The 27,241-nt window shown below is 52.3% G+C and overlaps 1 protein-coding gene across 1 annotated transcript; it reads left to right on the top strand.

Moving 5' to 3' along the window:
- Positions 1-311: 311 nt before the first annotated feature.
- Positions 312-21,655, top strand: GLTP (glycolipid transfer protein). The gene is made up of 5 exons (XM_059408657.1): positions 312-521; positions 14,860-14,918; positions 15,854-15,987; positions 18,734-18,884; positions 20,464-21,655. The coding sequence occupies exons 1-5, from the start codon at positions 419-421 to the stop codon at positions 20,644-20,646; spliced, it is 630 nt and encodes a 209-aa protein (XP_059264640.1). The 5' UTR covers positions 312-418; the 3' UTR covers positions 20,647-21,655.
- The last annotated feature ends 5,586 nt before the right edge of the window (positions 21,656-27,241 follow it).

Here is a 27,241-nt window from a genome sequence, read left to right as displayed (position 1 = left end):
CCCAGGTTGGGGGCGGAGGGGCAATACACCGGGAGGCTGCAGCAAACACCTGGGGAAGGTTCACCTGGGAGCGGCTCACCGGGGACGTCCTGGACAGGCGAGTCAGCTCGCTTCCGCGCCCGACAGGCCGGCCCCGCCCCCAGACCAATGGCGGCGCGGAGGCCTGCCAAGGCGGGCGCGGATTGGTCCGGGCGGGCAGGGGCGGGGCGGCGCAGCGGGACGCTTAGGCGCTCGGCCTGCTGGCGGCGCTGAGCGCTCGGCTACGCTGGGCGCGGCGCGAGCGGAAGTGGCGACGCTGGAGTCCCCGGAGTCTGCGGCGGGCGGCAGTGACGGCCCCAGCGCTGACGGCGGCGGCCCGGGGCGCGGCGTGGACGCCCGCGGCGCCGGCTGGGGCATCACCGCCGGCCTCGACCCCGAAATGGCGCTGCTGGCGGAGCACCTGCTGAAGCCGCTGCCGGCGGACAAGCAGATCGAGACGGGGCCCTTCCTGGAGGCGGTGTCCCACCTGCCGCCCTTCTTCGGTGAGCCGGTGTGGAGGGGGGGAGCCGGCCCGCAGCTCTGCCCCAGAGCGCTCCCAGATGCCCGACGTCCCCGAACCCCCATCTCCCGAGCATCTTCCAGCCATCCCTCTCCTAGACACTCCGAATCCTGTTTCCCCAGGTACCCAAGACCCCCTTTCCTTCCAGGCACCCGCAGTTCTCCCTATCCCAGGACCACTCCCAGATCCTCCTCCCTTCAACATGGCACATCCTCCCTTTCTTCCCAGAAACCCCCAGATGCTCCGTCTCCATTCCTTCATCTCCAGGCGCCTCACATTCCTCCATATCCTTCAGATGCCCCCAGTTCTCCACTTTCTTGGGGTCCCCCAATCGTCCCTCTCCCCCAGACACCCCTCAATTTTCCAGTCTTCCATCTCCTTGAAAGCATCCCCCCCCCTTTCCCCTCAAATCCCATATCCCTTACCCCATCGTTTCCTTCTTCCTTTTCAGAATGACTTTCAACACTCCCCCCTTAAAATAATCCTCCCATTTCATAAGCCCTCTCTTTGCCTGATTCTCCTAGCCTCTCCCCCACAGGACCTTTTGAACCCCTCTTTCCTCAGAATTCCCCCATTCCAGATCAAAGACACCCACCCCACCCACACTCCAAAAGAGATGCAAGGAAGCCAGGAAGGAGGAGGAGGAGGAGGGTTTTGAAGTTGGAGTTTCGAAACTCTGGCAAAACCCTTTGTAGGGGGAACCACCTAAGCTTTTTCCTCCATTTAGAATGGGGGTTGGGACAGGGGAAGCTGCTTTGTTGGGGTGACATCAGACACAGGATGCTTGGCATGGACTCTAAAAGAAGACCCCTCCCTTGTATATCAGGACCAGGAAGGCTGTGGGAGCGTGAGGAAGGCAATCCCTAACCCAGCTTCAGAGCCTCATCCCTCTCTTCCCTGAGCCCAGCCCAGGCCCTGGATGAAAAATGGGAAATAGAAGACAATACCATCTGCTCCTGCCCTTTGCCTTTCGGGTCCTGCCTAAAGGGTGCAACTTGAACCTCTGCTTTCTTCTCTTCCTTGTGGGCTTGCCCAGCACCCTGCCTTGCTGGTGCACTCAGTGGCCTTGCAGGAAGATCCCAGTCCCCAGGACAGAGGTTGGCGGCAACCCACAAAGAGACAGAACCTTAACACTGACTTGGAACTGAAGAGATCTGGCACCTGGGCAGTCACTCACATCCCCCCTCATGGGTGATACCCCCACATCCGTGAAATGGGGATGCCGATTTCTAAGGCTAGCTGCAAGGAGTAAATGTGTGTAGAGCACTGAGGCTTTAAGTGCCAGATAGATCCTAGGTAGGGGTGGGATGGAGTGGGGGGCCTTGTCATATGATTTCCTGGATCGGGTTTTGGTTCCATAGTAGTTAATCAGTGTTGGAGGGAGTGCATTTGCTGGGTTTGTATGATCCTCAGACCGGGGTAAGCAACCCGACAGCAGGGTGTTGGTCCTTTATGTCTGCCATTGTGTCCTTAGGACCCAGAACAGTGCCTGGCACATAGTGGGTGCTTAGTCAGTACTCACAGACTGAAGGAAATGTGCTTATTATTGGTGTTTCAGTTCTTGAGATAACACAGACCCTCCAGGCAGGGGCTCAAGGAATCTTTTATTTGTGCCCTCCCGCCACCCTGCCTCTTGTTCCGTGAACATTTGCTGAATGGAGCTGGCATGGCCTGGACAAGGATTCAGAATCTGTTGAAGCTAGTGGTTCTCCACTGAGGGCAGTTTGGCCCTCTCAGGGGCATCCAGCAATGTCTAGGGGCATTTTTGTTTGTCACAGCTTGGGTAGGGCCGTGCAGAGAGGTGGCCACTGGCAGGTAGGAAGGCTGCAAAATACCCTTCTGTGCATGGGTCAGCCATGGCCACAAAGAATGGATCTAGCCCCAAATGTTAGCCTTGTCGAGAGAAACCCAGAGTTAAGCCTTGTGATCTTTTCATTCCTTATTGTCAGCACTGGTACATGTCCTGTGGTTCTGTAGCCCCTGGAATTGAGGGGAGAGGGTGGGGTGGCTCTTCATTGGATGTGATTATCTGGCTGGTTTTAGAGGAAAGGAGATGGTGGCCTCTGGAGCCAGCCGTGCTCTGATGCCTGAGGCTGAAGAGCATCCCCTCCTCCCTTTCCCTGATCTCAAAGGACCCTTGTGTTGGCCGTGAGCTGTGTGCTGTGGGCAATCACATCTGTTGACAGAAGCCCCATTGATACAGAAACTCCAGTGGGTTGGCCCACACAGAATCGTTCTCAGCACTCTAAAAAGAAAGAAAAAAAAAATGCAATGGTCCATTTGGAACCATTATGCTCATCTGGGGAGAAGAGTTCCTCTGGAGGATTTAAGGTTTCTGAGGACGCTCCCACCAGGGGCTTTTCTCTGGGACTCAGGGGTCAGTTGAGATCCACTGTTGGCTGTAACACAGGGACTCTGTGAGCTTTCGGGAGCGGCTGGTCACCTGGATGATCTGGGTGGTTTGTGTGCGTCTCTTGAATGGAGTGGGTCTGGCTCAAGGATTGCAAGAAGTCCGCGGGAGGTTGCAGTGACAGTTCCCTCCAAAACAGTTGAGGCCAGAACACTTTTTGAGTTGGGGGCCGCTCTGCGCCTTGGAGAATGTTCGAATGATGTCCCTGGCTAGACGCCAGTAGCATCCCCTCTCCCCAAGTTGCAGCATCCAGAAATGTCTGCAAGGAGAAAAAATATGGCTGAGAACCACTGTTCTTGATATACACGGGGCAAGGGGCTGGAAGCTGTGTTTTTATTTTTTAATTTATTTTTATTTAAGTAGGCTCCACACCCAGCATGGAGCTCAACGTGGGGCTTGAACTCACAACCCTGAGATCAAGACCTGAGCTGAGATCAAGAGTCGATCGTTTACTGAGCACTTACTGTGTGCCAGTCCTCTATGTAGATGCATTCAGTAATCCTCTCAGAACCTTTGGAGGAATGGTTTTTTGGTTTGTGTGTCTTTGTTTTGAGAGCATCTCTCCCGGGCTTTCAGGGTATTTTCCTTCTGGACTCATTTTTACCCACCTTTAAGGGGAAAAGGTATAAGCTGCCTTTTCCACCCTGCTCTACAACTTAGCCATCTTTCCAGGCAGTCTTCGTTTTTCAGGGCTGCTTAGAACTCCTTTGTTTGAATGTGGCTGTCATTTATGTAACCCGTGCCACCCCTCTCACCCCATGGGACATTCATATCGCTTCCCCTTCTCTGCTCCGGTAAACAATGCTGCAGTGAACATCCCAGTGTATGTTTCATTGTGTACTTCTGTTGTTAGTTCTAATTTTTAGAAGTGAAATTGCAAGGTCGATGCATGTGAAGGCTTTTAACCTATTAGAGCAACAACATCACTTTCACTTCTGTCCGGTGTGGTTTGTGGCAGAATAGGCTGGCCTGGGTGGATGCTTATTCTTGGGGCTGCAGGTCAGATGTGGCTTAGAGCATCCCCCTTGTGGGTTAGCCCTTCCTGCTTCTCTCCAGCTTTTACGATGCCCACTTAGAGTCCAGCCCTTTGTCCATCTTCTTCCACTGTGACCCAGTAATTGGATCTCGCCTCTGAGTGATCAGCTTGCAACTGACTTGGGAGACCTGCTCTCTCATCTTTTAGGTCAATCATGCAGCAATGCCCTCTAGCATTAACAGCTAGAGGGTGGAGGGAGAGACTTAGATGTCATTTCATCTTGTCACTCCCTGCCCAGAAGCCTCAGTGGCTCCCTATTACCCCACCTTCAGATCTTTGCTGTAGCCTCTCTGAATAGCTTACAGCCCCACAAACGGTACCACACCATCACTTGCCTCTGCCTGGCACGCCACTCTTCTCCAGCCTACCACCTTCGCTTTTGCCTGGCTGGGTTCCTCCTGTCTCCACGGAAAGGTTGCCTCATCCAGAAAGTCTTTCCTAACTCCCTTAGACTACCGCAGAACCTATCACATTCTGTGACTTCGAGCCATTTCAGTGCCTAACCCTGGGCAAGCTAGATGTGAGGGCAAGCTGAGTGAATGCTTTTGGTTCCTCTCCCATTCCCCCCCGCAACCCCAGGTTCTTTCTAGAAGCAGTTTTGCTTTTCTCTCCCTTTCTAAGTTAAAATACATAACTCCTAAACCATACCTATTGCAGGCATTATTAATCAATTGTGACCCTGTTCTCTCCCTTTTAGTCTAGACACAACCTTGGCATTTTTCTTCACACGCTGTTCCAGGTCAGATGTGGTGTGTGACGTCACACCTATCCACTTTCGCCGTTTAGGGAGATGGTGCAAGAACCAAACAGGATGATTTCCCTCTCCCAGGTCCTGAAATCCAAATTCTGGGAGTGATTTTTCTTCATTCAGATCTCTTATTTAATTAAATGAATGTCTAGAGAATCAGGCCTTACACGTATCTGGTACTCGTCAAGTAGTTCTAGAGAAAACCCCAGAAAAAGTGATTTCCCATCCCTTTGGTTCGGTGCTTGCTGAATTTTGGGGGGGGGGGTCACTGGCAGCCCAGAAGCACAGAATAATCTTGTTATTCAGCCGGAGAAATCGAGGCCCAGGATGTAAAGTGACTTGCCCAGGGTCACACAGCTGGCAGTTAACGAGTAGAGTCCAACTGTAACTCAGAACTCTGGCCTCCGGACTCCTTACACAGTTTTGGCTTGTGCATGCCTTCCTGCTCTCCTGGCTTCCTGTCTGAGAGAGGAGAACCATCCCTTCCTGCCTACCATGGAGCCAGCCTGGACTGGAAAAGCACAGGGCTTGGCCTGGCCCACAGTGACTTGTCCAAGATGCAGGGAACTGTAGACCAGATATACAGGTTTTGTCTGGGGTGTGTGCCTCATTGTTGGCCTGCCCAGGGAGACCCATGACCCTTGCTCATTTGAATGCAAGTGTGAATGACTAGGATATGGAAGTCCTCCAGTGGGGAGGTCCCAAGCAGGTCAGATTTTCCTGTAATTGGGATGAGGCATTAACCTGCCTGGGAATCCGCCCTGTTAGCACCCCTTGGTCTATGAGTAAGAGGTTCTCCTTCTTTAGGGAAGGTTATTCTCCCCATTGCAGCGACCACCTGTCAGATCTCTGCAGTATTTTGTTTTGCTTTTTAAGTTTTTGTGGATAGATGTTTATTTTTGGTTTTATATAGAATATCCTCAGAAAGAGAAGAGTTAACCCTCTTACTACAGCAGGTTAGTTCTCGTTTTGGTTAAGTGTCTGTTGAGGGCTGGATTCTCTAGGGATGGGACATAGACCGTATGCCTGGGAGGGACACTTCTAGAAGGAAGAAACTATGTCCTGTGAGAGAAAGAAGCCAGAAATACCCTTTCTGCAGTGGGTTTTTGCAATCTTGAAACCACCCGCAGACTCTCGTTATTAGTTGGCAGTGCATTTGCAAGTAGTGAGGGCCCACTGGGCTCAAGGAGCACCTACTATGTGCTTGCTTGTTGTCCTAATACGTCCCACTTCCGATCTCCTCCAGTCCCAGTAAGATCGGGGGAACACCTGGCGGGAGGGCTTCCGCTGGCCCTGTTTTCTCAGCCTCTTGTCTCCGGAATGGCTGTGGGTTGGCTGCTTTTGAGGCCCAGCAGGGAGGAGTCACTTTGGGTAGACCAAGACATCTGGGGTCTGTGGTGTGCAGAAGGCCTCTGAACATCACAGGTAGACAAATGGAAAGAAATAGGGGCATTGGTGCCAGGCTGAGCCAGCCTGAGCTCCCGCCCTGTTTCCCTGGTGCCAAGGTTGGGTCTGCACAGAAGCTCACCCCTTCCCTAGGCCTACAGCCCCGACTGTAAAGCAGGGACACCGGTCCTCCCAGGAGGACTGATGGAGGTGATCTTCTCCAATAATTTTGTACTCGATGCCCTGAATGGCTCCACCTTTGCACAAGTAGGACAGGTGGTCCCAGGCCTTCAGACACTCTCTCTCTTGCCACACGGCCCTTGGGAAATGAAGATCTTTCCCAAAGAAGCCATCTCTGTGTCTGGTGATAGGCTGCCATCTGAGACTGCTCCCAAACGCTCATTTATAACCTCCGAAGGTCAGCATGAAGCACAAACCCAGGATGCCCATCTGTTCTGTTCTCCAGGGATTGTGATCATGTTCTCCTCTGCTCCATGTTCTGAGGAGTCTGGCCCTTGGGTCAAGGGTCAAAGTCTGTCCTCTCCTCCTGAAGGGAATAAAATGGCGAAACAGGAGAAAAAAGACCAACTGTTCGTTCTGTCTCTTGCTAGATTAAGAGGCCCTCCTCACCTCCAGCATGGGGCTGCTTGAAGGAACAGGGCCCCATTGCGAATCCCTTAGGGTCAGAAAAGTTGGGCCCTCCTGGGGCCAGGCAGTGCATCCGGCCAAGGGGAGCCACCTAGTGGGTGTCAAAGCAAAAGGAAAAGAATGAATGACAGGGTTTTATAAAATATAATGCATATCCCCGTGCCCTGCCCCCTGCCATCATAGCTAGCTTAACCCCCATTTTGAGTGGCTCCCATGGGCCAAGCTTTCAACTAGCCACTTATGATGACTCCAGGAATGAAGAAGAGTTGGTACCATTTCACAGAAGACACTGAGGTTCAGAGTGGTAAAGGGATTTGACCAGGTGGAGCAGCTAGAAAGTAGATCTACAGGGTTTAGATGTGGGCAGACTCTACAATGGGGACAGGGAGGCAGTCTTAAGTTGGCAGAGTCAAGGCTCTTTTTTTTTGGCCCTTCCTCATGGCTTGTGTGTTTTGGGCAAGGGGGTAGGAGGTCCCCACCTAGCATGACAGTACTTACTTCCCTGAGCCCTGGGTTGGCAATGCAGAGGTTCTGGTCTTAGGTTTCATTGTTTCCATTTAAAAAATAGCACTGGTGGGTGTTAACTCCTTTTGTTACCTTCTTACAGTGTTACTTGTATCAGGGGCCTTTTTTCTTCCTTTTATCTTTTCTTTTCTTTTATTGTTAGAGTGTTAACTGTAGCTGAGCTTTTAAGTCATTAGAGCTGATCAGCCCTCTCCAGGGTCCTGTAAAAACCAGCTAGTTCACACTTCCCTGTGCTCGGAAATGATTCATTTTCTGCTTTGCTGTTCCCCACCCCCAGTTCCTTACTCCACTCCAGCCTTCTGGAATACATTTGAAGTCATGATTTTACGACTGGAGGTTTCCTGCTAATTGTAGCCATACCCATTCATGGAGACCCCATTCCTCCCTCCCTCTCTTCCTCTCTTTGTCTTTTGATTTCTCAGTCATCAGGGTCATTCTTTTCTGGATTTCCTGTGCCAGTTGCAAAAGATGGAAATGATGGTGTCATTTATATAGTAGTAATAATAATAAACATAAAGAATACTTCTTTGTTTCTGGAGTGCTTCCTAGGTGCCAAAGACCACAATGTGATTTAAGCCTCAGGTCAGCCTGACTAGGCAGAGTCCATTTTGGGCCTTGTTATACAAATGAGGAGATGGAGTCTCAGAGAGGTTAACTGATTTCTCCCAGGCCACACAGCAAGTGAAGATAAACCCATTTCCCAACCGCATTCCCTTGTCAAGGCTGGTTTTTGCCCAATGAAGCAGGCATCTGTGGACAAAGAGAGTTGGCATGTCATAGGGGTGATTTTTAAAAACTAATGTTTTAGATCGTTTGTAAACATTCTTTCCTCCTTAGCCAGGATTTTTTAAAATGGCAACTCATAGAACAACAATAATAAAATGCCTTATCTCAATAAGTTTTAGTTTTAGGAAGGTGGGCATTCTTAGTGTTCTTATTATTCAGAACAGGCCTTGTTGCAAACTGAGCCATCATACACACACATACGCATACACAACATAAACACACACACACACACACCCCACATACCTGTGGATTAATAAATGATTCACCTCCCTCAGCTGTAATTTGAGTGCCTCTCATTATGATCCTGTAACCCAGGACCTGTAAAGTTAATCCGCCCCACGTCTTTAACAACAAAACCTTATTATCCACCTATTGCAGGGGGGAAAAAATTGAATATGAAATAGAACCTTCCCGGGGCCCCTGGGTGGCTCAGTGGATTAAAGCCTCTCTGCCTTCCGCTTAGGTCATGATCCCAGGGTCCTGGGATCAAGCCCCGCATAGGGCTCTCTGCTCAGCAGGGAGCCTGCTTCCCTTCCTCTCTCTGGCTGCCTCTCTGCCTGCCTGTGATCTCTGTCTGTCAAATAAATAAATAAAATTTTAAAAAAATTTTTTAAAGAAATAGAACCTTCCCAAACCAGGCTCCTAGTATCAACTACACAGGTATCCTGTTCTTCCTTTCTGGAGTAAGTATTTATGGGTTGGGCTAGGTGTTTTGAGTCCTGAGTTACACAGGCCGAAAGTGAAGGCATGTGTCTAAGAAATGGAAGGCTTTGTATTCCCAAGATGCACTGAGAGGGTGGGCCAGGTCTGGGCAGGTGTCCTGGGGCAACTTGCATGGAGCATGCTGTGGTCTCACTCAGAGCACGGGGACTGTTGCTTTCCCATCACGCTGAGGCCAGAGAAGGCAGAAATGAGCCTGATTCTGGGTGGCATATGCTAACTGCTGGCTTGCAGGGACTTCTGTTCTCTGGCGGATCTCACTCATCTGAACTGTGGTGAAGACCTAGGTAGGAGGTTGTCCAGCCAGAATTGTTGCAGAGACCAGGTACCAAATGCTCTCTTGGTACCCACATTTTGTGGGTGATGCTTACACAGTTGGCTATTTATTTTCCAAGTATCTAGCAAAATGAAAACACTGCAGAGAAAGCAGGAGGAAGTGACCATTGCCCCTCAAGGCAAGTTTCTTTTGAACTGTGCAGAGCTGTTTAGTGAAGGGTTGAAGGGGTCTGTGAAGTTACCGGGTCACACTTTTATCATCATTCATATTTTCAATGATGGCCCCATTCAGAAAACTGTGCATGGTGTGCTTTACAAAAGCAGGGACATTTGTGTTACCTTTTGATGAATCTATACAGAATGGCCAGTGCATTCATAAAACTTGGTAGTGAGAAAATATTTCACTGCTTTCATTTCATTTTCTTATTATTCTTGAGATAAGGCATTTTATTATTGTTCTGTGATTTGCCATTTTTCTCTCGAGTTGGGTGTCTTATTGATTTGTGAGAGCTCTTTACATATTAGGGACAATAATCATCAGTCCATGGTTTGTTTCACTGATCAGCACCCTCAACCATCAGTTTGTTGTTTGCCTGTGATTAGTGATGGGATATCTCTTTATGCCCCACACAAGAGGTCGCTGGATTTTGTAATCAGATTTGTGGTATTTTCCTTCATGCCTTCTGGGTTCAGTAGCAGGTTTAGAAAAATGTTCCACACCAAACAGAGGGGGCCATTTGCCACATATTCCAGATAACCAAGGCTTATCTGTATTGAGAATCTGTGCTCATTAGAATCGGTCCTATGGAGTAAGATGGTGGAGTTATATCTGATTTTTCTTTTTGTGTGTGTGTGTGTTTGTTGTTGTTGTTGTTTGGGTTTTTTGTTTTTGTTTTTTTGTAGACAACTTCCTTTCTCCCTGGAGCTGGGAGGAAGAACCAGGTAGCCTTCCAAGCCCCCTCCCTCCCTTTTTTTTTTTTTTTAAAGATTTTTTTTTTTTTTTTTTTAATTTGACAGACAGAGATCACAAGTAGGCAGAGAGAGAGGAGGAAACAGGCTCCCTGCTGAGCAGAGAGCCCTATGCGGGGCTCCACCCCAGGACTCTGAGATCATGACCTGAGCCTAAGGCACCACTGAGCCACCCCGGCGCCCCTCCCCCCCTTCTGGCAGAGGGCTTCTGGATAGCATTTTAAAGAGCCTGTTTGCTGACAACAATAAAAAAACAACTTTGAGGTATCTGCCAGACTGGTAAAACAAGAAAGACAATTTGCAGGCCAGGCTGCATAATTATAGGAGAGGTAAGCCTAGACAGTGTCACGCTCTCTCCAGAGCAGGGGCCAGCCTGAGTTTAAACTGTTTGAAAGGCCACCATGTGCTTGATGATTAAAATCATCTTCTGGTTTTCCTGTCGGAGTACTCTCCCGTTGGTTGCATTCACATGGGATGGAAACATTCTAGAAAGAAAGATGAGGAAGTAGTGGAATGAGCCTGTGTCCTGTTTGAGTGCCTGGCTTCCCCTGTGTGACCCTAGGCAGGTCTGTTGGCTTCTCTGGGCCCTGTGGCCTTGGGGTTGTTGCAGTGAGCAACCCTCGTTGGCCTGGCACCTGTGGGCTGTGGCCAGTGAGGGGCCCAAGCCCAGCATGGATGAGGCACTGTTGCATAGTCACTCTGTGGACTTGAAATCTGAACCCCGAGTGGCAGGCTCTAGAATCCCACATGGCTGCTTCCCTGACCCCAGGAGGCTTGCTTCCAGGTGCTCTGAAACTGACCTCAGTGGGCGCATGTGGGGGCCACAGGGATGCCTTGCTGTTGGAAGTGGCTTCTGGTATCTGCCCCCCAACCTCCCCCTCCCAGCTCCCGCTCTGCTTCCAGTCCTAGAAGGTGTTCTTGTGGCCAGCTTTCCTGCCCCCCGGTGGAACAGAAGCTTTTTCCCCGCGTGCGGGCCATGCTGCACAGAACCACCGCTGTCAAGGCCCGGCAACTGCTGACGGTGGGGCCTCATGACCCACAGAGCACACTGTCAGGGGAACGGGGAACAAAAAGCCTTTCTTCTGCCACCAGGGCCACTTTGAACTGCACAAGAGCCTTTTCAGAGTCCAAGAGGCTGATACCCTTTCTCTGCCTCTCTGAAATGCATGTTGGATGACCGGGGTCACCGGGACGCGCCCATCAGCCACCCAGGCACGGCTGATGATGGCCTCTGGTGAAGGCACCCCCTGCCCCCAGGGTTCCTCTCTTCTTGCTTGGGTGGTGTGCCTTACCATCAACCTGCAGCCTGAGGAGTCTGGCCAGGGGTGTCCCACCTCATTCGGGCCCCAGATGCCACCTGAGCGCCTAACCAGGTCCAGTCACTCGCCAGGTGCCGGGGACACAGGAAAACCTAGGCTGCCTGGTCCCTGCCTTGTCAGAACTCAAGTCCAAGGGGGAGACGGAGGGTAGATGGAGGCACATGTGGGACCACAAGCACGGTCCCAGTGAAACAGACTTGTAAAAAAAGCAAAAGGAAAATACATGACTTTAGGAGCAACAACCAACCAACCAGCCACAACAGATATAACCCTGACTTTCCCCCCAGCATTGGATAGGACCATTTTCTCTTTTCTTTTTTTTTATTTTTTAAGATTGTATTTATTTATCTGACATTGAGAGAGAGAGAGACAGCGAGAGAGGGAACATAAGCAGACGGAGTGGGAGAAGGAGAAGCAGGCTTCCCACCAAGCAGGGAGCCTGATGCAAGGCTCGATCCCAGGACCCCGGGATCATGACCAGAGCCAAAGGCAGACGCTTAACGACTGGGCCACCCAGGTGTCCCTGTATGACCATTTTCAAACACAGGGCGACAGTGAAAGAATTTTACAGAGAAAATTTGTATACCCCCACCTCCACTCTGCCATTAACATTTCACTGTCCCAGCTTGCCATCCATCACTTCACCTGTATGCTGGGACAGTGTGCATTTTTGGAAGGTGGGGACCTGACACCATCTCTGAGGAGCAGCCGTGCCTTTAGATGGGCTGTGCTGGTCCCCACATACTGCACACCCGTGGCACCTGGCTGGCCCAAGTGAGGGTCAGTGTTGGTGATCCCTGGCCGCATGGCCAAGAGGGGAACAGGCACTACAGGTGGCAGTGGGCGTCTGGGCTCATGTGCAGTGTTCGTAGAGTCAAGAACGTCTGGTCTTTTGTGGGAGCTACTAGTCCTGTGCCACAGGGCTAGCCAATGGCACGACCTGTCGAGGCTTCTGCTGGATGAAGGCCATGGTTCGCCAGGCGGGATGAAAGAGCAGGGTGAAGTGGTCAGCTCATGTAGGACTGCCCTGGGCAGGTGAGCCTGTGAGACTGGAGGGCAGTCAGCTGCCCGGACCCCCTAACCCAGCGCCTTGGAGCTGCACCAGCACGGCCCCCCGGAGGGAGGTTTGTCCCCACAGGCCCCAGCCCCCGGCCCTACAGTGAGGGGCCTCAGGAAGTCAGAACATAGAGGGGATGCAGGCACAGGCCAAGTGAGTTCCCGTTCAGCAGAGATTCTGTGGGTCCTGGTGACTTATAAGCACAGCTGGGTGACATCTAGGTGGCATATGCTGGACCATGGAGCTTGAGGTCACAGAAATGATCCAAATCCATTTCTCTCTCTCTCTTTTTTTTAAGATTTTATTTATTTGTCAGAGAGAGAGAGAGTGAGCGCACAGGCAGGCAGAGTGGCAGCAGAGGCAGAGGGAGAAGCAGGCTCCCTGCCGAGCAAGGAGCCCGATGTGGGACTCCATCCCAGGATGCTGGGATCATGACCTGAGCCGAAGGCAGCTGCTTAACCAACTGAGCCACCCAGGCGTGCCCCAAATCCATTTCTTGAGTGTTCATGCACTGGGCACTCTGCCAGATGCATCCAATGCATGGTTTTTAATTCCTGTGATGATCCCATGAATTAAGTGTTACTACTGTCTCCTTCTGACGTGAGAGGAAACTGAGGCACACAGGTGAGACTTGTTCATTAGGGAATGGTCGCTGCAGGATTCGAACTCCACCTGGCTGTGTGACTACCCCACTTTCTTCCAATTGGGTTTTGGGGTATTTCATTTCTGTTTCCCCAGTGCACTTCCTTTAACAGCTATGCTTAGATTGTTCCCGATGACTGGCCAGGTGTGGCGGGTCACCTTGGGTGGAATTCAGCCTGCGGTGGTCCCTCCCCCTGTCCTCTGCTCTTGTGCGGTCAAGGTGGCATGCACACTGAGGCCCGCCAGGCAAGTAGAGTCTGGCACTCTCCTTTCCACCTCGTTTCCACCTCCTCTCCGCCCACCCATGGGTCTGGTACCCACTTCAGCCTGCTCCAGCGTCTTTATCCCCTGCGCTCTGTATCAAGTGTGGAGGGTCTCTGGATGCAGCACTGAGGACAGCGAGCACGTGTTGGGGAGCTCAGCTGTCTTTAGGCTCTGAAGGGGAAGTCCATGTTGAGCCTGCTCATCTCTAGTCCTCATGACAGTCTGCCAGGGGGTCCCGAAGGAGGGAAGGGGGCCAGGCAGGCCACCGACTGCTCGCGTTTCAGGCCTACCAATTTCTAGGTCTGCCTTTTTGCAAGCCAAGGGTGTCACTGGTAACACCAAGAAAGGAACCAAGAACGGGAAAACAAAAAACCCTCCAGTTAAGAACATTCTGATTCCAGCGATAAAGAAAACTTGTGTATTGGAAGTGAAATGTTTCAACTCTTGCCTGCGGCATGTCTGATCAGTCCTGTTGCCCCACTAGCTAGATGGGAAAGCTGAGGCTGGCGGAGCTGAAGGGACACACCCAGGCTCACACAGCCCGTGCGTGCAGAGCTGCAGGGGTCGAATCCACCTTCCTTATGCTCTGTTTTGTTTTTGTTTTTTTTTTTTTAAGATTTTATTTATTTATTTGACAGATAGTGATCACAATTAGGCAGAAAGGCAGGCAGAGAGAGGAAGGGAAGCAGGCTCCCTGTTGAGCAGAGAGCCCGACGCGGAGCCTGATCCCAGGACCTTGAGATCATGACCTGAGCTGAAGGCAGAGGCTTAACCCACTGAGCCACCCAGGCGCCCCTCCTTATGCTCTGTTAAGTGACTGGGATCCCACTGCTGGTGTGTTCCCCCGTCAGGCTCTAATGCAGGGTCTCAGAACCATGGAGCCTCTGAGTCCCCAGCTTATTTCTTTCTTAGAAGCTGGTCAATGAGAGGGTCATTTTTAATAAATCGGGCCCCTCTCCTGCCTTATAAGATCCCTCAGGCTGCCTCCTGGCCAGCTGGTCAGGTAGCGGTGACCCGCCTTATTGGCCAAGATAGGCTTATCAGATCCTCAGTTCTGCAAGGTACTCTATAGCTGTGCCACCCAGTGTGGCAGCCATGGGTCACATGTGCCATTTATATGTCAGTGGACGGAAGTCAAATTAAAGTGCAAAGCCAGCTTCTCCGTCGTACCACATTCAAGTGTCCGGTAGCCACATGGGGTCTATTTTTAGTGCAGATATAGAACATCTCCATCACTGGATGAAGCTCTGGACAGTGCCATCCGAGGGAGAAAGGGTACTGTGGACGAAAGGGTTTGCCCCCTAGATATTCCAGTTGCATTTTAAAGGCTCTGACAGGTCCTGCAGCAAGAAACCGGTCTCACCGGGGCCCAGCACTCCATCTTAACTTGCCCACGAACCTTTTCAACACCTACAAATAGCATGGTTTTTCTGTCAATACACCAAGTGACCCTCCTTCCTATTCTCAAGCCTCTGTGGCCATTCCTGAATCTTCATCCTGGCTGGGAATCTGAATCTCTCTTGTTTTGTCCCCAGATTGCCTTGGGTCCCCAGTGTTTACTCCCATCAAGGCAGACATAAGCGGCAACATCACGGTATGTACTTGGCCCGGCAGCCACAGCCCAGAGTCTGCTCCAGTGCCCTGGTCCCTGCTGCAAGCTTGAGAAATAGGAAGGAGATGGGGTAAAGGGGCTTGGCCCTTGGCTCATCCAGCCCAGGGCTCAGGGTTCCTGGTCCTCCTTTGCAGTCATACCTCCCAAGCACGGCCTGAGTGGGACCACGATCTGAAGGGTTGACCTAAGCAGGAACGCAGTTCTTGTGTCAACCCTGACCAAATCAGAAATAAATTCCAAAGCACACAGGTGCAGCGGCTCGGCCCTAGCCTACCCTATTCCTGGGAGCTCCCGCTGCCATCCCCTAGCTACCCCCACTCCCCATGAGCACCCACATAGTGCCTGGCCTGCAGTCTTGGGCGCGTCCCAGCAGCCCTTTGAAGCTGGTCTGTCCTTATCCCCATTTTACAGATGAGGAAGCTGAAGCTCACCTAAGGTCACACAGCAAGGAGGGGGCAGAGGTGGGATTCTGAGCCGAACTGCCTGGCTCCCCTTCAGGAGCCTTGTTCCTGGACACCCGTCTACTTCCGATGCTCAGTGTCTGGGGAGCTCTCAGTAGTGGTTGGAGAACATGGGCTCTGGAGCTCGTCTGCGCTGGAACCTGTGGCCACCCATTCCAGCTGTCACTGTCCCCTCTCTGAGCTTCGGTCTCCTCATCTGCAGACTGGGATAATGTCAGAGCTATGTCGGGATTGCTGTGCAGACCAAACACAGCCGTGCGCCCATGACCCGTCAGCTGGTGGGAGGTGCTCAGTACATGGAACCAGTCATGGCAGCTACAGTTACCAGCCCCACTGCCGGGCCTGGTGCTGGTGGGCGGGGGGGGGGGGGGGGGGGTGCTCCCCTGGTGAGCGTGGGGGCCGGCCATCTGTGAGGACAGCTTCTTCAAGGGGACAACCCCATGTGCTCCATTTCAGAAAATCAAGGCGGTTTATGACACCAACCCAGCCAAGTTTCGGACCCTGCAGAATATCCTGGAGGTGGAGAAGGAAATGTATGGAGCAGAGTGGCCCAAAGTGGGAGCCACACTGGCGCTCATGTGGCTGAAAAGGTGACGGGCTTGGATGGCAGGGTGTGTGTGGCTGTGCGGCCCGGGGGCCCCGCTCTGCAGAAGAGGGACGTCCGGCCCTATTCTTGCCCTGCAAGGTCACCTCCGTTTCTTCCACATAGGCGCCCTTGTGTGATGCTAGTTAGTAGCTGAGGAAAAGTGCCCAAGGGGTCAAGGCCCGCCCATTGGTGATGCTCCTTGTTCCAGCCCCACCAGAGACATAGCAAGTGAGTGCATACTCTGGGCGTTGTGCTAAATATTCCCTGAGCCTGATCGCATCTCATGTGGTGGGAGTTAGGTGTGATGATTATCCTCGTCTCAAAGAGGGAGGCCAAATCATGTGCCTGGGTCACAAGGTCAGAGCTGGGATGCAGTGACCAAGCACCGTTGTACAGGTTGTGCATTACACAGAGGTGTCCTGTCTAGGGTTGGTTACATCCTGTATATGGTAGATTCATATGACAACACTTGACATAAATACAGTGTCTTGAGAAGAAACTCTTATCTAATTTGCATAGACTTGTCCCCTGGGCTGGGGGGTTGGGGAGCAGGGTACCTTGATATGGGATTTAAACCCAGATGATCTTACCCTAGACTTGAGAATGCTCATAATCACTATATACATTGTTTTTCCATCAAATACCTGAAGCCAGATATGGTTGTTCCCATCTTACACATGAGGCCACCGAGGCCCAGAAAGACGCTGGGGACAGGCTGCGTTGAGTCGGCTGGTCACATTACGCATTACACAGCTTGCTTGCTGCACTCCCACTGCTCTCTGCCAGCTAAAGAATTCTCACTTAGCTGTGCAGACACCACAAAGCCAGGGATGCACTCTTGGCCCCACAGATGTTCCTGGTGTCGCCCTCTCTTGGGCCTGATGTCAGGTGTCAGGAAGGATGCTCCTCCCCTGTCTCTCCCCACATCCCCTGGAGCCAGTCCCCTCTCCCCAACACATACTTCCCTGGTGAAATACAGCAGGGACAGTCAGCTCCCTGGAGGGCACAGCCTTGTGCGTGTCAGGGGGTAGGTGGGCTGTGATTGACACCCTTACAGCATGTTGTAGGAACTGAGCTTCCCACTTGGCTCTGTCAACAAGACACTCCCGGGCTCACATGAGGATTGCTGTGGTCTCTCCATCAGCATGCTCTGTGGGTTTCTGGAGAGGAGCAAGGCAGATGGTGATGTTCAGCCCAGTTAGGTTGTTCGTGTCCAGGTCAGACGTGGACAGAGCCAGATGACAGGGAGGGCAGGTGAAGGGAGATGCCAACAGGCTGAGCATGTGATAAGCACCTGCTCTGTGCTGGGTGTGTGGGATGCCCCACTGAATGAGGCAGGGCCGCACTGGGGGTATCACAGCCTGGGCAGGGCATCGGGCTGGTGGGTGGATCCTGACAGCAGGATAGCAGAGCCTGGAGCAGAGAGAAAATAGGGAGGGCTTCCTGGAGGAGGGGTACCAGGCAGATTGTCCGGCACTGAGCAGGAGGGTCCCAGGAGGACGAGGACTTTGAGAGGTGGGAGGGCAGGAGAGGCCTGCTGTATCTGCTGCTCTGGGAGGCAGGAGCAGGCTCTGAAAGTGAGGCAGGAGCAGGGAGGGACCAGGTGTGATTGGACAAGGGTGAGTCCCAGCATGATCGGGGTGCTGGGGAGCCACCAAGGGCCATGAAGCTGGTCAGCAACAGAGTCAGATGGTGCTTCATCCTGGCTGCTGGGTAGAGAGCTGGTCATTCGGGCTGGGGGTAGGCAGGTGCTCAAGAGAGGTGGTTGACCCAGGGCAGGGCTGGGATTGTCTCCTGGGCTCAGTTCCACAGCCCAGGCTGATTCCTGATGGATAGGGGTTCTAACTCATGCACAGAGAACTTCCATTTACGTCATAGGCGATAAAAGATCCTTTAGTCTCAGTGTTCCTGCCCCTGAGAGCCCTCCAATCCGATCCCTACCTCCCTACAGGGAAGGAGCAGAGCAGCTCATGCAGGAACCCTGGAGGGACAGTGAGGGACGGCGAAGGAAGGAGTCCAGCTCGGGGGTGAGACAGCTGAGTTCACATCCTGGCCTTTGCCCAAGGCTTTCAGAGGTGCCTCAGTGTTCTCCTCTGTGAAAGGGGCGGATCATAGAGCTAAGGGAGCAGGAGGTGAAATGCTGTGCATTAAGGGACTAGCTTGTTCCCATCTTTGACATAGTTACCCTGCTGTACCCCATGGCCATGACTTTCTCCTGACTCTTAAAACATCATCCTTACCCTGGAGGAAGGGCCCAATTGGCCTCTGTAAGTGTGGACAGTGGCTTGGGGCCACGGTCAGGGTGGGGATCCTGGTCACAGGGCCAGGCTCTTCAGCATGCCCAGTGTGTCCAGAGTCCGTGGTCCGTGAGCCCTCAGAGGGCCAGTACTGCATCTTCAGCCCTCAAGTGCTGACGACCATTGCCTGCCGCGCCAGCTGAGGCAGGCCAGGTGGGCATAGAGATAGGCAAGGCGGACCCAGACCTGCCTCGTAGATTGTACGGCCCAGTGGCGACCGTGGTCAGCAAGACGCTGGGGACAGGCTGCGTTGAGCCGGCTGGTCACATTACGTGAGGCAGGTTCATGACAACAGCTGGGGGTTGACCCCTGCTGTGTGCGTGTGCATACCTGTGGCGCACAGCAGGTGCCTGAGTCCAGGCACATTGGGGTCTGCCCCAGGCTGGAGTGCATGAGCCAGGCAACGGGCTGTGGCATGTGGGATCCTGAAGGGCTGTCTCTCCTGTGCCACAGAGGCCTCCGCTTCATCCAGGTCTTCCTCCAGAGCATCTGTGACGGGGAGAGGGATGAGAATCACCCCAACCTCATCCGTGTCAACGCCACCAAGGCCTACGAGATGGCCCTTAAGAAGTACCATGGCTGGATCGTGCAGAAGATCTTCCAGGTGAGCCCCTTAGCTGTGGGCTCCCCGGGCTCCCAAAGGGCTCCCTGTCTCTGCAGGGGGAGGTGGGTGCACCAGGGGGCCCTGTCCCATGTGCTTGGGCCCAGAAGAGAAGAAAGGCTTCTGGACCCACTGGGGCATCTGTTGAAGAGACCCTGGCCTGCAGGGGTCTTGGTGGCTTATGTTGGGATGATACTGGCCCAGGTTCCTGGAAATGAGGCTCCCAGGGTTGCCAGACTGAAGGCCCACTCTGGAGATGAAGAGGCCCGTGGGGCACCCTGCACACTGTTGCCGGCCACACTGCCTCTCTCTGGGCACATTCATCTTGTCCAGCGCTCCTGGCCCAGCCTCTGACCTGCAGCCCATCTGCACCCCCCTGCGAACTGGGGTCTGCCAGGCTTGCCTCCTTCCCACAGGGTACCACGGGCTGGGCCAGGAGCCAGGCTGGGTATAGGCAGGAAGAGCTAGGCCCCCTCCAGGCTACGCCGGCATGGCTGGCGACAGGGCCCATCCTGGGTGGGCGCGATGAAGCCCGGCCCTCCCCGTGTGCTGCTTCCTTGCCAAGTCCTCACAGCCGGCACCTGGGTGGTGAGGGTGTGTGCAGCCCACATCAGATTGTGTTCTTCATGAACGCACCACGGGGGTGGGGGGGCACGGGTGCAGTTCCCCCCCATTTCACAGATGAGGAATTAGTGCTCAGAGAGGTTAACTGTCTTGCTCCAGGTTGCACAGTAAGAGGGGATCTGGGATTCTACCTCCCTGAGCCTTCGCCGCCTCCTCTTGCATATGGGCATAAACTAGGCCCCATCTCCAGGGGTCATAGTGATGATCGAACAAGCTAACACATACAAAGTGCTCAGTGCACACTCTACACTGTCATTCTGTGTCTTGCCGGTGGTATTCGTTATGACCATACTATTTCCAGTTGCCTCAGCCTATCGACTCAGCCTAAGCTGCTCATCCAGCGATGTCCTTTCCTTTCTGGTTCTGAAGTTCTGTGCATTTCTGGTTCTCTGTACTTCTCATCAATCAGGGAAACCCTGAGAGTTATTGAAGCGGTGCCCCCTGAAGGCCAGGAGAGGCCACAGTCTGTATTAGCAGTGAGCTCCCCCGGTCCACCTTCTCCAGAGCAGGGAACCCAGAGGCCAGAGGCTCCGGGGTGCTGGGCACCTGCCTCATGCCTGGTATCATGCCGAGCACTGGCCATCCACCCCCTGATCCTTTACAAGAGCAACCTGATTCGGTGGGTGCCATCATCATCCCCATTTTACAGATGAGGAAACCGAGGCTCAGAGAGGCTAAGTAACTAGCTCAAGGCTCACAGCTAGTCGGCAGCACAAGCTGGACTTTGAACCCAGGTCTGTCGGTCCCCAGAGCTCGTGTCCGTCTTGTTGTCCCTCACGGGGGTAGAAGGGCACACACATCTCCCTCTTCCTTTCCCTTCTGACACCACAAGGAGCATGGATCTCAGGGACATCCCCTCCCAGGACCCCACCATCCCTGGCCCTGCGGCCCCGCTTGGTGGCCCAATCAGTCCCCTAACGCCATGCCGCCTACTCCCCCCACTTTTGCCCGTCACAAGGCAGCGCTGTATGCGGCTCCCTACAAGTCCGACTTCCTGAAAGCACTCTCCAAGGGGCAGAACGTGACGGAGGAGGAGTGCCTGGAGAAGGTCCGCCTCTTCCTGGTCAACTACACGGCCACCATTGACGTCATCTACGAGATGTACACCAAGATGAACGCCGAGCTCAACTACAAGGTGTAGATGCGACCGGGGCAGGGGACCCCTCACAGCACCTGGTGAACCCGAATCACTGTGAAGCAAGCCCGCAGGCCACCCCTGGAGCTGCCCAGAGGCCAGCAGAGGCCTACAGGGGACGGCAAGCCCTGGTTTTCATTTTTTAAAAAGTCATTTTGGGGGGTTATCCTAATGGAGCAATATATAACAGTCCTACTTCCGAATCCCCTTTGAATTTCACAACAGCACAGACTGACTTCCATCCCTCCATTTCAGTGTGGTAAAAATCAATTAATGTTTCTAATCAAGTCCTAAGGGGTGTTTTTTTTCCCCCTTTTTCTTTTTCTTCCTCCGCATGCGGAGCATAACTCTGCGGGGAGCTGTGTGTCATACACCTCACTTGAAAAAGAAGCACATGTCCTTAGGATCTGACCAAATGATGTTTTGGGTATTTTAAGGACCATGAGAAGTTTGATTTGAAATTACACAGGGCCCCTGCAGTGGGATTTTTTTTTTTTTTTTTTTTTTTTTTAAAGCAAACTGTTGTGTCTTCTCATGTGGTTTGTATGGCCCGACCTCACAACACTGTCATTATCGATCCTGCTTTTTCTTACTGTCTTTGGCCAGACAGTGTTTTTATAGCTGAAACCAACCAGCAAGCCTTTGATGGGCAAGTAGGGGGGGGGGCATTTTAAAGCTATCAGGCACAAATAAGTGACCACAGATGACTATTTGCATTCTTCTGCATAGTAGTTTTCTTCAGGGACAGCTTTTCCAACCTAAGAAACTACCGACCATGTGTATTCTCTCAAAGGGGAGAGGGCAAACCCTTCCATCTGCTGAGACCCAGGAAAACGCCTCACTGCCTTAACTATCCTTTCTGGCACTAAAAAGAGCTGTATTTTTTAAAGTGTTGGGGTAAACAGAGCAACCTCAGAGGAACTGATGTGTGTTCCAAACCCAATGAGGAACATTTGGTGATTTTTATGTGAGAAACTAAATGATCCTTAATAAATAAATCTCTATTTTGGAATCACATCAGTGTGCTGTTTTGGTTCCTGATTTTCTTTTTTTTCCATTCTCCCGCCCTGGAACAGAGGTTACAGCTGGGGACCAGCCAGGGACCTGTCTTCTGGCCTCTATGGTTTACCAAAATAGAAACGGTGACCACACTGAGAAACAGGGGACATTTCACACACAGATCTTGATCTCTAGCTTCTTCCGGGAAAAAAAAAAAAAAAAAAAAAGGACTGCGTGGCAAATGCCGAGAGATAGCCGCCCCCTTGGCCAGATGGGACAAGTGGACAAACGTATTCGCCACTTTGCCTCAGTCTCCAGTGATCCCAATTGCCTCCCTGACCTGCAGGGTTCTCGGCACTCTCTCATAGGCTGACACTTCTGATACTAGCATTAAATGGAGACAGAATCTTTATTTTACTTCATTCCTTGAGCCTCCATGGAAGGGGCGGGGGGTGAGGAAGAGCCTGGCAGAGGAGGAGGGGCAGGGCACACTCCAAGGTGAGGTATAGGCAAAGACCTGGTGGCCTGACACACAGCACATAATGTGCACGCACTCAATTGTGTTACGAAGGGATTTGAACATGACCCTGAAAATGATGAAACGCCTTCAGAAGTCTCCTGCTCCAGCCAGCCTGGTAGCCAGTTTGGAAGGCTGCCTCCAGCATGAACAAGGGATGGACACCTGAACTAAGTTTTTCACTGTCTCTGATTTCATTATATTTTCTACTGTTGCTGGTCTAGGAATGCTACTGACCTTTCTAAGCTGTAACTGCTTTTCAGGCTTTTTTTCCCCTCCCAACTTTGGGTTTCCTGGAAACACAAAATTCTGCCAACACGTAAAAAGAATTCTGCATCTTCCTTTTAAAAACAGCCTTTCTGGGAGCACCTGGCTGGCTCCATCCATAGAGAATGTGACTCTTGATCTTGGGGTGGTGAGTTCGAGCCCCACGTTGGGGTAAAGATTATTTAAAAAAAATAAAAGAGGGGCGCCTGGGTGGCTCAGTCAGTTAAGCATCTGCCTTCCACTCAGGTCATGATCCCAGGGTCCTGGGATGGAGCCCCACATCGGGCTCCCTGCTCAGTGGGGAGTCTGCTTCTCCCTCTGCCCTTCCCCCATCTGCTGGCCTGTACGCACTGTCTCTCTGACAAATAAATAAATAAATAAAATCTAAATACATAAATAAGTAAATAGCCTGTCTTTATGTCTCTAACATAGCACAATGGGACCAGAAAGGCAGGGTCTTCTTGTGGAAGGCCCATACTTTCTCCGGCCAGCCTCCTTTACTCTCGGTACCTGCTGGGCCCCGAGGAGCACTTTGGATGCCCAGAGACAAAGCCAGTAGAGCAGCTGTGTTCTCCCATTTCATTTTTGTCAAAGTGGGACTGATTTCTGCCCCGGGGCGGGGAGGAAGGAACACACATTGAGCACCAGCTATATACCTGACCCTACACACATTCTTTACAGACACCATCTCGCAACCCCCTGAGCTGTGGGCATCAGGAGCCCCATTTGTCAGATGAGGAAGCAGAACCCCTGACAACAGGGCAAGAGGACTTAGGGTGACCTGGCCAGGCCTGGGGGGGCACTGTGGTTTCACATCCGACTCCGTATCTCCCCTGGACCATGGTCACTTCTTTACCAGTAGAGACTGAGCCCACCTTCCAGCACATCCTACTGCCACAACCTTCCCACCGTGGGGAGTCGCTCATTGGACCCTGGTTAACCTGACAGCGCTCAGAAGCCCGGATGACCCCAAAAGTCTGACACAGTTTGACCCATTTACTCACCTATTGGGTTCATTCCATTAAACATCATTGAACTTTCAAGCCCCTCATAAAATATTTCAAACCCATCATAATACATCTCTCTTACAGACAAGGAGCAGAAACTCATTTCTCCCTTAAAAAGAGCCTCAGTTTCCTTTTCTGGACCACAGAGGTCACGCTAATACCCACTTCACGGGGTGTGAGGTGTTTAAATTAAATGCTACAATCTGTAAAGCAATTGAAGTATATGGAAAGCTGTCTTAGCTAAGCATTACAGAAAACTGCAAGGCTCTATTTACGCACCCGGGTGTGTATAATGTGACTGAGCATTGGAGTCCCGGCTGTGCTGTAGCTGAGTCGCCACCGACAGACCTCTGAGCCTCAGTCCCCTGATCCGTGCAATGGGGATGTAATAGTTCCCGGCTCAGGTTGGGCCCTGGGCGGTGTAATCGTCCGGTGTTGGTCCACTTATCATTTACGGAGCGTTATGGGAAAAGAGAGGGCTCTTTCCTTCCTTGGGTTTGGTGGGTTCGTTGATAGAGCTCCTGGAGTTTGACACCCGCTGGACTTTGGGGCCCCGCGTCCAGGCGCCCCGCGCCTGCGCACTGAACGCCTGCAGTTCCCACGAGGCCCGGTAGGTGGCGCTGTGGGCCTTGAGCCGCCGCCGCGGCACAGCTGGGAGTCCGCGCCAGACGGTGCACGGACCTCCCCGCCTCCGCCCCGCGCCCCTCTACCGGTGATGGGGTGGCTTCCGAGGATTGCACGAGGAGCCCCGTTTGAACACTGTTGGGGAAGGCTCTCAAGCCGATGCTTTGTGGTTCTGACATCAGGACAGCGTCTGTGTCAGAGATGTGTCCTGTTGATACGCTTTGACAACTACTGCTGCTACTACCCATAGCACCATCACCACTGCCACCCAGCACCTTTGGGGTTCAAGTCCAGGTTCTATAACTGTGTGGCTGCGTGATCCACGGGAGCCAGCTCGCTGCTCTGAGCCTCAGTTTCTGCATCTGTAAAATGGGACAGGGTCCCCTGTACCTAGCCGGAGTCCATAAAATTCTGTTGTAACGTGCCTGACACGTTCAATAAATGGACTGTAGTTATTTATTACCGTGCTACAGCATCCCAGGATTTGAACACAATGAACTTATGAATACAAACCAAGGGCTCCTGAAGGGGCAACCCGGCCCCTCATGCAGTTAAACCTCAGCATGTTCACTTACCCCTTGTTCCTAAAGACACAGCAGGGTCCCTGTCAACAGATCAGTAGAAAAACTGCCGAAAACATAGTGCAGTTTGGCTGCTTTTCTCACTCCCAGCTGATCTGCTGGGGATGTTGGGCAAGTTCCTTCTTCCCCCTGGGCTTCAGTTTCTCATATGTAAAATCAGGAGACTCCTGGCTCTGTCATTCAACAGTATACACCCCTTGTCACTGTAAGGAGCCCCTGATTTGTATTCAGAATTCCAGCGAAATCAACACTACATCCTGACGCGGGGCCATTAGTCCTTCCTTGTGACATCTAGGGCGTGACAAGGGCAAAGCACTCAGCACTGGGCCTGGCACTTGGAAGGTATTTGGTAAAGGAGAGCTATGATGATGAGTCACCCTTAGATGGCCCTTGATCTAGCCCAGAGAGGAGTATCTGGAAGGCAAGACATTCAGCTGCTGTTTGCTGAGCACCTACTATGCACAAGGCCCTGAGCTTGGCTCAGGAGGTCTTTTGGGGACAAGAGAGATAAGGTCCTACTCTCCATGGGGCCCATGGACCGCTGGAAGAGACATAGATGGGGTAGGGCAGGGAAGGCCTCTCTAAGGAGGTAACATGTGAGCTGAGATCTGAAGGGGGAAAAATAGCAAGCCATGAAATGAGGCTGGCTACGGCTAGTGCAAAGGCCCTGAGGCAGGAGAGAAAGCAGCATGGTCTAAGGACAGAGTCAGGCCAGAGTGGCTGGAGTTTGGAGATTAAAGTGGGAGTTTGGAGATTAAAGTGAGGGATGGAACCAATGTGACTTCTCTTTTTGTTTTAAGAGCAAGGGAAGTCCTAAGCCTCTGTGAGTAGAGGGTGACAAAGTCAGTTCACAGTTTATAAAGCTCTTTGCAAGGATTTTCATGAGTCTTTTTCCTGGACTCAGAAAAGAGGCTACCTCCTCTCCCCCACCTGTGCCTCTTCCTGGCTGGGAAAATGGAGCCCTCATCACATGTATGTGTGAGCGAGGTAGGGTCCCAGGCCTTTGTGAAAACCTTGGGCCTCTCTGCAGAAAGTACAGGTTCACTGTGATGATTTCACTCATCACTCCAGGGATCGCCCCAGACCCCCAGCAGCCTACCCAGGGACCCCAGTTGGGGAGCCCTGAATTACTGAGAGCCTGCTGGCACCAAGGTCTACATGCCCCCCACCCCCACTCCATGACCACAACTCCAGAGGAAGGCCATCTTTGAAATGCCAGTGGGCAGTGGTGGCCCAACCACACCCATAGGAGGGTGGCTGTGCCCATGGCAACAGTCCTCTGAAGGGAGGGGCTTCCTTCCCACCTGCTCTCAGGTTTCTGCCCCAGGGAGAATTCCAGAAGAGCCTCATTGAAGGTGTCTGGCGAGGCAGGGCCTCCAGTCTCTGGGTCAGGGCCATATGCGGGACTGAGGTGGACAAACCAGGGTCTTTGTCTCCAGCCGCTCCTATCCTATCTCGGCGGCTTCTTGGCAAATGTGGGGTAGATGCGATTTCACAGGGGGCCCTGGTGTCTAGGCCCCCCAGCCCTTGGCCTTAACCAAGCCCAAGCTGGGCTGGGCTAAGTCACTGCCTGTGAAGAGAAAGAGGGGATTTAATTGGACGGGACAGGAACAGCACGGGGTGTGCAGGGAGAGGAAAGAAGTTTCTGCCTGGGAGTGTTGGGTGGAAGGGCTGTGTTAGGGATGCCGACTCTCTCCTGGACTCCATAGCTGTCACCTGTAAAATGGGAACAGCGGTGGCAACCTACCCAGATTCCTGAAGGAATCACAAGGGGGAAGATGTTACAGTAATAGGAGGGAGGACATTGGGTGATTGTTGGGGTGCTTGGCAGGGGATGTGAAGTTGGGCGGGGTGGGGGAAGCATGGGGACCTCTGGGGACTAGTCACTGAGCAGCTACCCTGTCCCTGCCCTGCTCTCCAGAGCACTACCCGTTGAATCCTCCCAACTGTGCGAAGTAGGAGCGGTTACTCTCCCCATTTTGTAGAGGAAAAAGTGAGGATCAGACCACTGCCTGAGGTCACACAGCTAACACACAGGGGACGGTTGCATCCAGATGCCCCAGGGACCACATTCTTTTTATTTTTTTATTTTTAAGATTTTTTTTTTTTTTATTTCTTTTACTGGAGAGAGAGAGAAGCAGACTCCCCGCTGAGCAGGGAACCCAATATAGGGACTTGATCCCAGAACCCTGAGATCATAACTTGAGCTGAGGGGAGATGCTTAACAGACTGAGCCCCCCAGGTGTCCCAGGACCACATTCTTTTAAAAAAAAAAAAAAAAGTTGTTTCTATAACAGTTTTATTGGGATAAGTTTCACATACTATGCAATTCACCCGTTGAAGATGCACTTTTCTAGGGCTTTTACTATATTCACAGTGCATCAACCGGTCAACTTGAGAACACTGTCATCACACCCAAAAAGAAACCGCAGGGGCGCCTGGGTGGCTCAGTGGGTTAAGATGCTGCCTTCAACTCCAGTCATGATCTCAGTATTCTGGGATCGAACCCCACACCGGGCTCTCTGCTCAGCAGGGAACCTGCTTCCCCTCTCTTTCTGCCTGCCTCTCTGCCTACTTGGGATCTCTCCGTCAAATAAATAAAATCT

This window comes from Mustela nigripes, chromosome 8 (genome assembly GCF_022355385.1).
Source record: "Mustela nigripes isolate SB6536 chromosome 8, MUSNIG.SB6536, whole genome shotgun sequence".
Taxonomy (NCBI): domain Eukaryota; kingdom Metazoa; phylum Chordata; class Mammalia; order Carnivora; family Mustelidae; genus Mustela; species Mustela nigripes.
The sequence above is the reverse complement of the archived record's forward strand: the minus strand, read 5'-3'. Positions and strand labels throughout refer to the sequence as shown.